Here is a 15,003-nt window from a genome sequence, read left to right as displayed (position 1 = left end):
GTGAGCAGTGCTTGGGTGAGAGGGGAGTGCGCGGGTGGTGCGTGCTTGGGGACTGTGTGGTGGGCTGGAGCTTGAGGTGTTTTGGCACGGAGTGTAGGAGTTGGGATGGAGTCATTTGAGTATAATGGGATGCATATACAGTATGTATTCTTGAGCATCAATCTACTAATTGCAATACGAGCCTGATCAATGGCTGATGAGCGTTGGAAGCACGTCCCAATGTCTTTCCGTCGTCGTCGCACAAATAGCTCAGCTTCTCCCCCATCGCGATAAGATCGATAAGATCAAACAGCGATGACGTCAAGCCCAACCACGACACGTCTCCATGTGGTTATAGTTAATGAACCTCAACGTGTCGAGGGGGAAATTGATATTAATCACTCACTAATACCCGGCTGGGTAATAAGGAGAGGTCCACTCTGACGATATCGATTTACCTGGCTATCTTTTTGCTCCTTATCGTCTGAATTGAGATTTAATACTGTGGCAGTTTGCGATTCGACAGCGGGATCGTTGAACCCTTCCTGCCTTTATCTTACTTCGTGATTTGCACAATGGATTCCGAAGCACCAATAAACCTCACCTGGGTCTGAGGAGAAGCATACAGATATCGTCTAGAATAATGTCTCACATCCAATACCAACAATTGGTTCTACACTCAGCTATAGTAATCCACGTTCCACCATACCTCACTCAATAGCATCGCATCTCGACAGGCTGAACATCAGAACCTACGCTAATCAGGCCTCATCAAACCTAATCACGCCGCACTCCTAGTTATTATTTATTAAACATCACGAATAGACATCTAGACCAAATTCTCGTGAGACATTTCGCGAACCCCAGCGAAGCGGTATAGGTAATTCCGTAGCGATCTTGCTGAAACTTCGGTGCTGAACTGAAACCGGCACGCAAGCCTGTCTTGTGAGACCAAATAACATATAGGAGAGGGCAGCTTGCTGCCACGTTGAGAATTTAACTCTTGCAAGTTCTGTTATTTGAGATAGTAACTACGAATCCCCCATAGTCTCATCTGTCCTCTCCTACTGACAATGGCTACCACCGAGCTAGTTTGTGAGCTTGGTGCACTTGAGCGAAAGAGGATCCGTGTTGTAGGGCACATCGTAGCATGCAACCCCTCCCTGCCAGTCGATAGTTTGGTCTGACGTGCAGTTGTCGCTATTACTATATAAGGAGCGTCTTAGCAAACAAAAGCCATATATTGACAGCTGAGTGTGAGGCGAGGCTTACAGGTAATAGGTACAAGAAACATCTGTAGTGAAATTAATGGAACTAGAGTTAAGTAGGTTAGTGGTAGTTTGTCGACGAGTGGTTTCGTGTAGGGCTCATACTTGGTAGTAGGTGTCGTGTTTGGGAAAGGAATGCAATCTGAGTCCTTTACGATGATGTTGTTTCCGTTACAAGAGCCACTATCATGTAAAAAGCCCTAATAGCGCTTATAATAGCATTCTTATTTTAAAAGGTTGGTAAGGCGAAGTACTGACTATATCATCACCTGGTGCAGCTGACGCAAACCCAAGGGGGATGGCCAAGAGCATTGAAATCTTAAGGAAATGCATAGTGTAGAAAGCTTGCTTAATACTAAAGCTGATGAAGGCAAAGGAGATGAAGGCAAAGGAGATGATGAAAGTAAAGAAGTTGATAAAGGCGAAGTAGTTGTAAAAGTGAAGAAGTTGATGAAGGAGAAGAGGGTGTCAATGGGGCACGGGTCTACTTTATATACTCATCTCAGCTGAATGTGCTTACAAATAAGACTTACTGACTGCAAATTTGCTTTAAGTCAACGCCCTAACAAAAGATCGATAGTATATAGTATCACAATTACTCAATAAAAAGACGTTTTCAGCAATACCTTTAGCGATCTGGCGGAAGCTTCGGTGCTGAACTGAAACCAGCACGCAAGCCTGTCTTGTGAGACCAAATACAAATAACATACAGGAGAGGAGTTGAGCGCCCCGTCTAGCTTTTTCCGCGGTAAATCCTAGCATTTTAGATACTAACTGCGACTCCTCCACAACCTCACCTGCCAGCTTCCGAGCCCTGAAAACAAACCAACGACCATCATGACCTTCCTCTGCCCGTTCACAACCACCATCTGTTGACATCCACCCCTAATCCGACCCACCCAGTTAAGAGCATAAGATGGATCCAACGGTTTGCCAGTCATCCGTCGTCAAGGAAGTACATCCTTCTGCCACTGTGATACTAATATGGCTGAAGCTGCAATCATTGCCGCTATACTAGGATTAGAGGATGGGGTTTGCGTGGCCGGTAGTAATGTCGAGGGATAGAGACTTACGGGTAAGCCAAGCAGGTTAACGCATCACCATCGAGGCTAATAGATCTATGATTAGATGCATTAGTAGGGATCAATATGTATATTGGTGTTGGGACAAGAGCGTCCATACTTCGCACCATCAATTGTGGTACAGACACCGCGGCGGGCAACTTCAGTTATAAACCCAAGTGCAATCTTCCTCGGTGTATAGAAAAGCCTATGGATAACTATATTAGCCCTCTTATGTACAGTGTATGGGGGACGCAGCACTGACCGGATTCTTCTCGGCCGAAGCAAGCCCAAGGACGATAGCCACAGCCATTAAAGTCTTGGAGAAGTGCATCGTGTCTGGAAAATCCGTTCAATACTAAGAAGTTTGAGGTGCAAAGTTTGGAGATGGGAGAGGGGTCGATGGGGCACCAGTCCACCTTATATATCCATCTCTGCTCGATATGTTATATAAACGTGGTAGAGGAGCTGAATCTATACTCTGACGTTTTCGGAAGCCAACAACGTTGTATCAAAAGATCAGCAGCTTTAGAGTTGGTCCGCAAGAGAGATGCTATTGGTAACGTCTTTGCGATTCTACTAGCAACTTTGCTGCTGATGTGAAACTGACGCGTAGACATGTGCTACTGAATTAAGACATGAAAAAGAAGAGCTGGTTGGCCCGTTTGGCGTTTGCCTTGGCAAATTCTGGCATTTTAGACCCTATGACTCCCCTGTAAGCCTAGCTGCCTTCTCCCCATGGTAATAGCTGTCACTGCACTTAGCCCCTCTTCATTAACCATCTTTCTGCCTGCGTACATAGATAAACCTAGTTTTCCCTCTTGTGACATCTAATCGAATGGGGAGTTGACTCGGGTATAACGTCGTAGCACCCTTCAATTTTCTTCAATGTATAGCCATCAGTTGGCGGGCAACAGCCAAGACTAGAGGGGGATTGTATTAGAAAAAGCAGAAATGCAGATAGCTAGAGATAAAACATACGCGAAATGTTCGCAATAGACAGCTGTAGTAAACTGGATATATCCAACGATAAGCCAGGATAGTAGGATTTGTCAATAGTAGTTTTATGTAGGGGTTCATACTGGGGAGTAGTTGGTTTAAAGGTGACGCAACCTGAGTCGATTATGGTCGCGCTACTTCCAAAGCATCTTAGATAATCATACAGATAGCCCTGGTAGAGTTTGTATTGGCTTTCTTATTAAAATGGTTGAGGGGCGGCTAGATACTAACGATCTAATCACCCGGTGCAGCTGACAGAAGCCCAAGAGGGATGGCCAGGAGCATTGACGTCTTGAAGAAATGCATGTTTGGAAAAGTCAGTCAAATATTTGAGAGGGACGTATAGATCGAGTTGAAAATGCAGAGAGTTGATAGATCAAGTTGGAGATGCAGAGAGATGTCAATGGGAAATCGTCTCAGCTTATGTAGACACCAGATACCACCGTGTTTTACCTACAATACTGACAATTGGTTTGGATTTGGCTGCGTAACTACTGCATCCGGAGAAGCTGAATCTTAGAAGAGGCGGTAATTTGTTTCAGCGCAACTAATCATGTCGCGCTCCTACCATTTCCTTAAAGACAGTAGCGACGCAAAGAGAAGCCTAGCGATTCCTCGTGTGACATTGCACGACTATAACGAGACGCTCTAAGAAATATCTCTGAGATCAAGCAGCAACGTTGCTACTGAACTGAAACTACCACATACGTCTGTCCTATAAAACCAAGGTGTGCACCAGAAGATCTGGTTGTTTCATCAAAGAATCGTTCACTTCACGCTGTTGTTGGTCCGTCTCCATAAAGTGAACAGCCACTGTGTTATTTGAGATTCTACCTATAGCTCTTCTATAATCTCAGCTTGTAGTCTTCAACTTTCTAGTACCACCACCATAACTCCATCCACATGATGTGGACCAGACCTATTGTCTATGCTCATTGCTGTCCCTATGCTAGCTTCCAAAACATTTGAGCGACTTATACGGCCACTCGGGTTGCACTGTCGCCCAGTTTATTCCAAAGTCATTACATCCTTGACCTATATCGTCTTCACGCCTAATGGCGAGAGTATCGGTGCAATCCTCATTGCTGTATAGCGAGGTCGGCAAATAAGGTGAGTGGCGGATGCTGGTACTAAGAAGAAACATACCCGTAGCAATAGCACAGCAGGTTATTGCCCACAAAATTAATAGATATGTAGTCGGTTGCGTTAGTGAAGGTACTGGATAGATGGAGTTTGGATGCGGGGGGTTACTCTTCATATCAGACATAATAGTGCAGGCATTTTCGTCGAGGGATCTGGCTCCCTTGCCACCACAAGATTCATCCTTGTATAAATCACCCTAGAGGGTTATTATATATTAGACTTCCCATTCAAAGGGTGCAAGGGGCGTAATGCTAACCAAATGCTTCTGAGCTGACGCAAGCCCAAGATGGATAGCTACAAGCATTAAAATCTTGAAGAAATGCATGTTTTGAAAAGACCGCTAAATATCGCGAGAGTTGATAGATTTGAAGATGCAAAAAGTAGTCGACAGGCCATCTTCTCGGCTTATATAAACATGAGATTCAAACATGTCTTTCGATGTTAAAAACTACGCCCACTATGAAGACACGACGGATTCCAGTGCTCGGTAGCCTGACATGCAACCCGGGCATTCTAGAATCCAGTCATTGATAGACTACAAACTCGTTTGTAAGAGTCTATATTGCGTCCTGGAGCAAGACCCAAAGTTTCGGGCGACGGCATCTGACGCTCGTCGCAATCTTTTGAAAGACTATCCTCTCAACACCAATGAGCGACACCAGCCAAGAGCGGCCGCGCCCCAACCTCGACGAGAGGTAGCACCCCGGCAGCAAAGAGAGCCTGCACACCAGCTTCGAGGAGAAGCCGTGCCTCAACCACGATGGGAGCCCCGGCCGCAAAGAGACGCGGCACCCCAGCCTCGAGGAGAGTCCGCACCCCGTCCGCGACGGGAGATGGCGCCACAGCCCCGAATAGTGATTCAGCACCATTCTGAAGACGAAGACGACAACCTTCGGCCTATAATAATCAAGGTCCAGCCTCGGGGGGTCGATCGCCGGGCTGGGAGACCAGCAGCTATCCCTTTTCGTCCGAGATAGCATACCAAGGCAGCATCTGTAGTCGGCGAAATTTGGGAGTCTGTATGAACTAGTTCTTTCTTTTGTCCGGGGCTGTCAATTTTGTACTAGAAGGAGTTCGGGCTATATGTTTATTTATTTTATATTATACAATACTACAGTAACAGTTTTGCCGATGCCATCAGGCGTAATAGGTGAACCTCAGGGCATGTGAACCACTATGTAACAGTAACTATCTCGTCATATAGAAGCGTTGCGCGTCAATATTAGATGTCCACGGCGAGACAAATCTATGTGACAATATATCAATCTTTGGGAAAAACCAAACTCCGAGTATCTTTGCTGGCAGCCTCTTAGATGCTGCCCTTTGCAGCTCCTGGGAACATAGACTCTATGGCGTCCCCCAAGCCCTGGCCACCAACCGTCAAATCCTTGAAAGCTGGGCAAGTCAAGTCGAGAAGTGCAGCACCAACGGTATCAAAGAGCATCTGGAGAGGGACTTCGATGATATCAAAGACGGTTGACAGGGAGTTGGGTGAGAGAGTCTTGAGGACCTCGAAGACGAAGCAGAGAAGGTTGTTGCCCTCAAGAAGAGTCTGAGCATTCAAGAGTCCACCAGTCAGGTCGTCCATGTCAACGCCCGTGAAACTATCCACAGTTCCAGTGTTGCCACCAATGCTACGCAGCGTTGTTAGAGCTGAATAAAAAGCGATATAATTGGAGGGGTCAAATCTCACCTGCCAAGCTCGGGGTGCTTTGCAACAAAGTAGAGAATATCAAGGTTCAACTGGACGAGAGTATAGTCGACGGGAATGCGATACCAATTCTCTGGAATCCTTTCCCAGCCCTGGTTGTAAGTAAAATTGCCTGGTTCTCCCTCGACGGCGAAGAAACTCTTGATGATATCCTTGGCTAGATGAAGTTAGTAACAATCCCTCCGAGTCCAGCGGACAATCTTACTAAACGAGCCCGAAAGATTCTCCTTGGAGTAATTGGCAAACATCCTCGTGGGGAAAATAAATCCGGCATTGCGAGCGATCATGCCGGTGAATGGACCATAGTAGAAGTTCGGGTTGGTAGCTTTCGACTGCTGGAAGCGTACATTTGCTCTCTCAGCCATGACATCGATGTTAAAGTCGCCGACAGCATCATTGGACATGTTAAACCATTCTGAAAATTGGTTAAGCTCTAGGTTGGCATTATCACCGGTCAAATATAAGTCGTTGCGAGTATTTGACGAATCTGACTCAATGATGTTATGGGAGCCGACCAGACCCCGCGGCTTTCCTGTAAAACGTCTTAGTGGTGCGAGGGGTAATGGCAACTCCAGAGGAAACTTTACCTAACAACCCAAGCAGATTGCCAAGGAGATTGCTCACCGCAGTCGATTCCCCTCCGATAGAGAATCCTGGATCCAAAGAGAGAGGGTTGCCAACAAAAACCGTCCCCATGACGGCGAGAAGGCCACCCAGTTCAACACTCATCCCGAACACTGCTTTAGTATCAGTAGGTGCATAAATCCGGAATCAATTGCCAGCACTCACCTTTATTGATTGCTGCAGTTGCCTCTATCACCTGCATAATTCGTTAGGATAAAGTACCTGTCGCATATGATAAAGCCACACCCACATTTGTGACGCCATTGCGCCCGATATATCCATGATTCGCCAGGGCGTTAAGTCCTGGGCAAGGACCACGCTGGTCACCCGCTGAAAAGTCAGGAGGGATGAAGGAATGGTCTCCCGTTACTGTTGTTGATATGTTAGATATTGGCCAGGCCACAGAAGGGTATTGCTCACCGTCAATTGGCGTACTCAACGGGTCAACCAGAAATCGCTTTTCATGGCTTTCTTGGGCAACGCCACGTAGGCCTTCAGCCAACTTGGTAATTACATCGGCTGGTAGCAATGAATCCCCGGCCACGGAGGGAAACGCAGAGGCGACACTGCTGAAAGCGGAAAGCGAAACGAGGGAGCTTATGATTTTCATATTGAAACAAAAACAATTCAATCGCGACCTCAAAAAAGAATGACAAGAGTGAATGCCCAGAGCAAACAGAAGATATCAAAACACATCGACGGCGCCTGTCCTTTTGGCGCAGCCAGCACGTAATTCCGGCCACGAATCGATTGAGTTAGCCCAAAAGTCCGGATCATCGTGCACGTTTTTCGTCGTTGTAATTGCCCCATGCGCAGTGGAAGCTGGGCATGTGGAATTCGGCCCTGCCCCCTGGAAATTGGTTTACTGGGGACCGCGCTACGGTCCCCAGACTCTGCAGTGCCGATCTACTCAAGCTGGCGGGAACTGGTCCGGCACCCACCAACAAAATCCGCCATGCAACCTTAAGCGGGGCAGCCCCTTGGACATACAGGACGTCCTGCACAACGGCTTACTTCGATCCACAAAAATGACGGCCAGTGTTTTGAATTAGGGCATGTCTTCCGTTGGACTCCTTGAAGAATCTATCTCACCCGCCCGTAGAGTAAATATTCGTTTACCCGTCAATAGATACTGCACAGGTGGTGCCATTGGGGCGGCCATGAATATCCTTGCCGCTTACAACTGGGGAAGCTACAATGCACGGCCCCGTATGAGAAACAGAATTATTACACAGTAGGGCTGGGCAAACTATAGAACTTGTGGGGAGTAGAGTACAGGAGCAGACTGACACGGTCCCAGCCACTCATGCTCGGCACTTGGGACCCTTGACGTCGAGGCCAGAGACATGCTGCCTGCTCGTACTCCCTGTCACTGGATAGGCTAAGTCCGTCCATTGAATGTCTTGCTCACCCACCTACAAGATATACCATCTTACCTTGCAAATATGTTTGCCATGTTATATTCTTTTCTTCTTTTCTTTGGCGTTTGAATTCAACACCGGACTTTGTGGCCATGAAGTTTCTAACCATAGCCGTGACTGTTCTTTTGTCAGTCTACAATGCGAACCTGGTGGCTGCTGGTGTGGAATTGCCGCCCAAAGGCACACCACCGCCATCATGTGGGGTAAGATATACACCAAGTTCCGATCAAAAGCTCAGAAACTTACTCGGACGAACAGTTAACATGTATCACCGAATTGATAATTGCCTCAGAGTGCTCGCTCACCGACAAAACGTGCATCTGCACCAACGCTCAGTTAAATAAAGACATCACCATTTGCGTTGGCACCAGTTGTTCAATCAGAGACCAACTCGCAACCAAAAAGTATTCCAATGACTACTGCGGTGTTGTACCACAAGATAGAACCAAGATCATTTCTATCGTTGGAGTCACATTTGGCGTCCTGGCTCTAATTACAGTTGGTCTTCGGATCCTATCAAAGGTTTTACGTGCTGGGGGGCAGTTCGGCATAGACGATTATACTATCATGGTGACCATGGTAGGGCTACCCTGATATATATTTGGGGCTACGCATATTGACTGAATTTAGGCCATCACTATTCCTTTTTGTGCCTTTTCAGTCCTTCGTAAGTACACCTGAGTTGTAATAGCATATATTCTCTGACAACTAATACGAATAGTTGCCAATCATGGCCTGGGCAGAGACATGTGGAACGTCCATCCTGACGACATTACATCCATTCTTTACGTGAGACCCAGGTTGGACAATCTTCAATAAATATCGCTGATAATAAATAGATATATTACTGGGACGAGTTGATGTACGTTGCAATTGTACCTCTCACGAAGATCTCCATCATTTTTCTATACCTCCGAATCTTTCGCGAGAAAAGTTTCCTATACTTTGCCTATGCCTTGATAGCTGCAAACGTGGCCTATCTCCTCGCATTTGAAGCAATCTCTATTTTCCAATGCTGGCCTATTCCGGGAGCATGGAGAGCGTGGGACGGTACCTATCCGGCGAAATGCCGCAACGTCAATCTACAGGGCTGGATGTCTGCCACATTCAGTATCATTCTCGATGTTTTAACTTTGATATTGCCGTTGCCGTCGCTCTACAAACTCGACATGTCGATGAAGAAGAAGATTCAGATCATGATGATGTTTAGCGTCGGAGTCTTGTATGCTTCCCCAACCTCTCACCCCAAACATTTTGCTAATCCTGTTTCGTAGCGTCACCATCGTCAGTGTCGTGCGCATTCGAGCTTTCACCAAATATGCCAATACGACAAATCTGACACGTAGGTTTTCTAACTCCCGCAAATGATATTTCACAGCTAACGCAACTACAGAGGACTATGTGGAACTAGGTTATTGGAGTACGATTGAGGTTCCAGTTGGCGTGATATGCGCCTGCATGCCTTCGATCCGAGCATTGTTCCGCAATGTCTTCCCCAGCATTTTCGGGACAACTCAGAAGGGCCAGTCAAGCACAGGAAGGCTATCAACTACATTGACGCCACAAAGCAAAAGCAGATCCGATTATGCCAATTTATCGAAGCACGAGGGAAGTTCGTCGGTGATCGGACTCGTACCAGTGGACAATCGTCAGGAGGACGAAAGGTACAAGAATTCTGTTTAAGGGGCAAAGGGACGGGGTACCCCTCCACCGATTGCCATTCAACTTGTTCGATTATGTATGTATGATAGGGATACGGGGCTTATCATTTCTGATGTAAATATTGGCAAGACATATGTATTGATTGATTGTGGGACATATTACTAGTGGGAGCGGGTGGCCAAAGGGGCTTGTCCCAGTGTAGAGTGGAGTGCAGATTAGCTCCGCCACAAAAAAATTAGCCCGTTGCTGTAGACTAATCGGGTCTTTCTGTCATATTAAAATATAAGTGGGGAATGACATTATCCTCTTTATTCTCCTTGTTCTCATTATAATTGTGCAATCTTACGGCGTGGAGACTACTCGGAGGCGTAAGGTTTGTTGGGTTAGTGACTTTCTGTCAAAATGACACTTATGTAAGTCTTGCCGCCATTGTCAGAATCCCCGCAATTTCTATCCCTGCCGCACACGGCGTGGCAAGGGCTCGGTGCGGGCCACGCTCATAGTCATCTTCTCCCCGCACGACATATCCACTTCCCTGCCAATAATGGCTCAAATAACCGACTACGAACTTTCCGGACGACGCCACTGTTTCATAGCTTGAAATTTCGCTCCCTGTACCCTCGTTCGGTTCATACGGAGTACGAGTATGCTTGCATTTCAGACAAATTTATATTATCCTTCGGGGTTCGAGTTATAGGAGTTCGTGGATCATGCCTGCCCACGACCTCCTATAATAATATACCATCTGTTCGGTTTGATCCACTAGATATGTAGGAACTTTCAAATAAAGCCGATGTTACCCTCGAGAAAGCTTAGGGCTCACGGCATCTTGAAAACTTCCAAGGAACCGGCAGTGCTCAAATTGCACCTATCAGCGATCATACTCAATCAGGTTGTTGTTCCTGCATGACAAGACTATGCAGAGGGCGACAATTTCGAACAAAGCATCCGTGCTCCAGTTTTCATCATGACGACCACTGCCGTTTATGGCCCGTGTTATTTATTGGCCGTCTGTACTTTATGGATCTATCACTTGGCGCAGGTCAAGCCAAGTGGGGGGCAAACCTTTCCTGGACTGCGGCATCTAGGCCGCGCTGACATGGTTCGTACTTACGGGGACCAAAATGGCACAGCCGCGAGGCTGGTGGCAGAGTACCTGTCATTCATTGCGGGAGTTGGGATGGACCAAGCTGTGCCTCTCAAATAAATAATACTAGAGGCTGGTGGTTGTACGCAGTTTTGCTTTTAAGCATCGAGCGCAGTCATTCATTTTGCTGTTCTTATCAGAGCTTTTGTTTTTTATGCAAGATGCTCTCCTTATTGCCTTTGAGCGTGTTTCTGTCTTTTACAAGCACTGTACTCGCAGCGTATGTTATACCTCAAAATGTTACACTCAAAAAAGAAGCAGGAACTAACTGCCCCAGTGCCCTCCATAACCACCCTCATGAAGGCCATTCTAAGCGCCAGGCAGATTCAAACACAACATGGCTGGAAAATTATGAATACGTCGTCGTTGGATCGGGACCCGGCGGCGGTCCAGTTGCTGCCAACTTAGCCATTGCAGGCTTTAAAGTTCTCCTGATAGATGCTGGAGACGACCAAGGCGGCGCGTTACAGTACCAAGTTCCTGCTCTCCAGCTGCAGGCAACGGAATACGAACCGATGCGATGGGATTATTTTGTCAACCATTATTCCGATGAGGCACGACAACAGAAGGATTCTAAAATGGTGTACCAAACTACTTCTGGCGAGCAGTATGTTGGACTGAACCCCCCAAGCGGCTCAACCCCTCTGGGGATTCTGTACCCAAGAGCTGGAACACTTGGTGGTTGCTCGGCTCACAATGCTTTGATCACGATCTATCCACACGACAGTGACTGGACAAATATTGCGACCATTACAGGAGATAATTCCTGGAGCCCAGACAAGATGAGAAAGTATTTCATGAAGCTAGAGAGGAACCGCTACCTCCCCAGCAGCATCATTGGCCATGGCTTTGATGGATGGCTTGGGACAGCTCTTACAGACCTGTCGCTTGTGATTGAAGACCCAAAGCTCCTCTCGCTCATCATTGCCGCTGGCACTGCAATGGGTAAGGGTCTACTTGGACTTTTGGTCAACACTGTTGGAGGTCTTGGTCAAGTTTTGCTTCGCGACATCAATGCCCCAGGACAATCTAGCAAGGCCGGACTCTACCAAGTACCCCTCGCTATGGCTGACTCAAAACGAAATGGACCTCGCAACTTAGTTCTAGATACAGCCAATGCTGTCAACAAGGACGGTTCTCGGAAGTACCATCTCGATATCAAGCTCACAACTCTCGTCACCAAGGTTCGCTTCTCGCATGACGGACCAACCCCCAAAGCTGTTGGAGTTGATTTCCTCGATGGTCAAAGCCTCTACAGGGCCGATCCCCGATCTGGTTCTGCTACAGTTACTGGCTCTGGAAGCGTGAATGCCACACGCGAGGTTATTCTGGCAGCTGGAGCTTTCAACACCCCTCAACTACTCAAACTCAGTGGTATCGGCCCAGCCGCTGAGCTCGAATCTTTCGACATCCCCGTCGTCGTCGACCTTCCCGGTGTTGGCACCAACTTACAAGATCGCTACGAGAACACTATCATCGGCGACAGCCCGACTGATTTCTTCATCACGAAAAAATGTACTTTCATGGAGACTATGCCAGATCCGTGCCTAACAAGGTGGACTAACGGCATCGGCCCAATCGCCAAAGGCACCTACGGCACCAATGGTATCGCCATCGCCATCGTCCAGAAGTCCTCTGTGGCCGAGGGCGAACCGGACCTCCTTATATCTGGCGCACCGGCCAAGTTCAAGGGCTACTTCCCTGGATACTCGAGTGACTCCCTACACGATGCCCATCACTGGGCTTGGATTGTTCTCAAGGCGCACAGCAGGAACAACGCCGGCGCCGTCACTCTCCGTTCTACCGACCCGCGCGACATGCCCAATATCAACTTTAACTACTTTGACACGGGCGTGACCGCCAATGGCGCAGCTGACAAGGATCTCCAGGCCGTCTACGAGGCGATGAAATTCTCGCGTAAGATCTTCAAGGGCCTGATTCCCCTCGATGGCGGCTTCAACGAGGTCTGGCCGGGCCCAAATGTCACCACGGAGGCGGATATGAAGGAATTCATTAAGGACGAGGCCTGGGGACATCACGCTAGCTGCACATGTCCTATTGGAGCTGATGGTGACCCGATGGCGGTGCTAGACTCGAATTTCAAGGTCAGGGGCGTGGAGGGACTGAGGGTAGTTGATGCTAGCGTTTTCCCCAAGATCCCAGGGTTTTACATCTCCTTACCAATCTATATCGTGAGCGAAAAGGCGAGCGACGTTATTATCCAGGCTGCGGCGGCATGAGGAGATACATTATTCGTGGGGGTGTGATGTCGTCACTTAGCGTCTTTGAGTAGGCTTCTGTATTATACTATACATTTCACAGAGACATATTTCCACTCGGTCATTATCATATGGGGGGCTTTATTTTGCTGAAAACTGCTTGTCCCTTCTTTTGTTACACAATTTCATACCCATCATTGCGCGGTTACTGTGACCGTGCCATTGAATTAAATTCGGCCTTTAATTTCCTCCTTGCAAGCATTTCCTCCACCAGGTCATCCTCTAATTTCTGGAAAGCAGCGCTAGAGTAATCGGGAAGGAGTCCATCCTGTGAGCTTCTTGTCCAGCCGACATAGGGATCATTATCCCGAGTTAGCTTTGAGTTCTCTATGACCCTCTTTCGAATGTGAGATGAAATATTAGTACCATTTGACAGTTTTCGCTGTTGTGATTCGTAGATGAGCGCATTTGCTTTCACAAGCGCAATCTGTGATGAAGATCGTGGTACAATGTTTTTCATGTGCTCCTTTGGTAGCAGGTAGAATGACACATGTCGATCGGCACAAAACTATGTATCCTGCAGACCTAGCTCATATGAGGGCGGGTAGAATCCAGCCATCTCCCAGTCTATGATACCGGCCAACTTGTAATTGGATTTACCATCTGCTGAGGGGCGTGGTTGAAGTATTAGGTTGCGTGGTGTGAGATCGTTGTGGCAAAGTACGGATTCTCCTGCCCATTTGCTAATGTCGGAATTGTTAATGACCATCGACCTCATGTCTTCAAAACTAGACTGGATCCTGACATCTTGTGAATAATTCACGGGGTCCATAGTACAGAATGATGACTTCTTTAGCTTTCTCTTTTCCATGATAGAGTATAGCAATCCATGCCCGCTGTTTAAAACTCCTGTATGAGGTCCACCAAAGACGCCAGGCGTTTCCAAAAAAAGGCCGAAGCTCCTCGCCATCTTCACGAAGCATCTTGCGTAGAACGTCCTGGGCCATATTATCACATAGCCGAACAGAGTGTAGCTTTTCGAGCGCTTCAACAAGGTCAGCTACAACACTGTTTTGCTCACCGGCGCTCATCAGCTGCCAGACATCTTCCAAGAGATCACCCTCCACAAGTTCAACTACTGAGAAGTGGAACATTCGCCCTTGCGCGTTTACTGCCTTGCCGATTTGATAGGTCTTTGGGATGAGATCTGGAATTATAGTCGCAGCGATGCGTTGCATGGCGGCAATCATTGCGAAATTTTGGGTTTCTCATCCTCGCTCTCCAACCGGACTACACATGTAGTGTAATCGTTCTGGGGGTCATTCGGGAGTTCTGCTTTAAACACACATTTGTCCCACCCCTGAAGAAAGATAGAGATGGACTTTGGTTGATTATCAGTAAAGATATGCGTTAGTAGACACTCATCGGGTTTGACATCGCGGTCCGCCATGATAGTGCTAATATTGCCGTTCCGTGAACTGCGTAGGTTTGTAGAAGTGAAGTCTTACCAGGTCAGGTGTGTTGGTAAGGATGAGGCTAATAGTCATACCAACATTTCGCTTCGCTCGAAGTACACGTTCAACTTTCAATTAGTTCAGAATAACTAAACTGGTGCCTAGCGGGAAATTTATGGGTTTGAGCAGAACGCTGGATTCATCCGTGTAGCCATATTGGCGGCTATGTTTGTGATGGTGTTTGTAGTCGTGTTGGCGGCGGTGTTGGTGGCTGTGGTATTGTCATGTATTTTCGAGGGGTTTCGGCCTCAATTA

At 47.4% G+C, this 15,003-nt stretch overlaps 4 protein-coding genes across 4 annotated transcripts; 2 read left to right on the top strand and 2 right to left on the bottom strand.

Annotated features, from left to right (window-relative positions):
- Positions 1-5,497: 5,497 nt before the first annotated feature.
- Positions 5,498-7,710, bottom strand: VE01_07031 (uncharacterized protein). The gene is made up of 7 exons (XM_018276467.2): positions 7,206-7,710; positions 7,036-7,154; positions 6,951-6,981; positions 6,749-6,898; positions 6,367-6,693; positions 6,144-6,318; positions 5,498-6,084 (listed from the first exon to the last, which is right to left on the bottom strand). The coding sequence occupies exons 1-7, from the start codon at positions 7,393-7,395 to the stop codon at positions 5,760-5,762; spliced, it is 1,317 nt and encodes a 438-aa protein (XP_018127898.1). The 5' UTR covers positions 7,396-7,710; the 3' UTR covers positions 5,498-5,759.
- Positions 7,711-8,213: 503 nt separating this feature from the next.
- On the top strand, positions 8,214-10,079 carry VE01_07030 (uncharacterized protein). Its single transcript, XM_018276466.2, has 7 exons — positions 8,214-8,409; positions 8,465-8,785; positions 8,837-8,873; positions 8,928-8,995; positions 9,046-9,428; positions 9,481-9,548; positions 9,600-10,079. Exons 1-7 carry the CDS (start codon positions 8,299-8,301, stop codon positions 9,887-9,889), a joined length of 1,278 nt encoding a protein of 425 aa, XP_018127899.1. The 5' UTR covers positions 8,214-8,298; the 3' UTR covers positions 9,890-10,079.
- A 161-nt stretch (positions 10,080-10,240) lies between these two features.
- Positions 10,241-13,387, top strand: VE01_07029 (uncharacterized protein). The gene is made up of 2 exons (XM_018276465.2): positions 10,241-11,235; positions 11,293-13,387. Exons 1-2 carry the CDS (start codon positions 11,177-11,179, stop codon positions 13,253-13,255), a joined length of 2,022 nt encoding a protein of 673 aa, XP_018127857.1. The 5' UTR covers positions 10,241-11,176; the 3' UTR covers positions 13,256-13,387.
- A 635-nt stretch (positions 13,388-14,022) lies between these two features.
- VE01_07028 (uncharacterized protein) lies at positions 14,023-14,484 on the bottom strand (the record flags this gene model as incomplete). The annotated part of the gene is made up of 1 exon (XM_018276464.1): positions 14,023-14,484. One exon carries the CDS (start codon positions 14,482-14,484, stop codon positions 14,023-14,025), a length of 462 nt encoding a protein of 153 aa, XP_018127856.1.
- Between the last annotated feature and the right edge of the window lie 519 nt (positions 14,485-15,003).

This window comes from Pseudogymnoascus verrucosus, assembly GCF_001662655.1.
Source record: "Pseudogymnoascus verrucosus strain UAMH 10579 unplaced genomic scaffold scaffold_41, whole genome shotgun sequence".
Taxonomy (NCBI): Eukaryota; Fungi; Ascomycota; class Leotiomycetes; order Thelebolales; family Thelebolaceae; genus Pseudogymnoascus; species Pseudogymnoascus verrucosus.
The sequence above is the reverse complement of the archived record's forward strand: the minus strand, read 5'-3'. Positions and strand labels throughout refer to the sequence as shown.

What these genes read in the sequence shown, in the direction of transcription:
- VE01_07031 (XM_018276467.2), bottom strand. Translation starts at nt 7,395, where the DNA reads ATGAAAATCATAAGCTCCCTCGTTTCGCTTTCCGCTTTCAGCAGTGTC. An exon ending in CAATCTGCTTGGGTTGTTAG is followed by an intron (nt 6,694 to 6,748) that starts GTAAAGTTTCCT and finishes GACGTTTTACAG; the next exon opens with GAAAGCCGCGGGGTCTGGTC. An exon ending in GAATCTTTCGGGCTCGTTTA is followed by an intron (nt 6,319 to 6,366) that starts GTAAGATTGTCC and finishes AACTTCATCTAG; the next exon opens with CCAAGGATATCATCAAGAGT.
- VE01_07030 (XM_018276466.2), top strand. Translation starts at nt 8,299, where the DNA reads ATGAAGTTTCTAACCATAGCCGTGACTGTTCTTTTGTCAGTCTACAAT. An exon ending in ACATTACATCCATTCTTTAC is followed by an intron (nt 8,996 to 9,045) that starts GTGAGACCCAGG and finishes GATAATAAATAG; the next exon opens with ATATATTACTGGGACGAGTT. An exon ending in ATGTTTAGCGTCGGAGTCTT is followed by an intron (nt 9,429 to 9,480) that starts GTATGCTTCCCC and finishes CCTGTTTCGTAG; the next exon opens with CGTCACCATCGTCAGTGTCG.
- VE01_07029 (XM_018276465.2), top strand. Translation starts at nt 11,177, where the DNA reads ATGCTCTCCTTATTGCCTTTGAGCGTGTTTCTGTCTTTTACAAGCACT. An exon ending in ACAAGCACTGTACTCGCAGC is followed by an intron (nt 11,236 to 11,292) that starts GTATGTTATACC and finishes TAACTGCCCCAG; the next exon opens with TGCCCTCCATAACCACCCTC.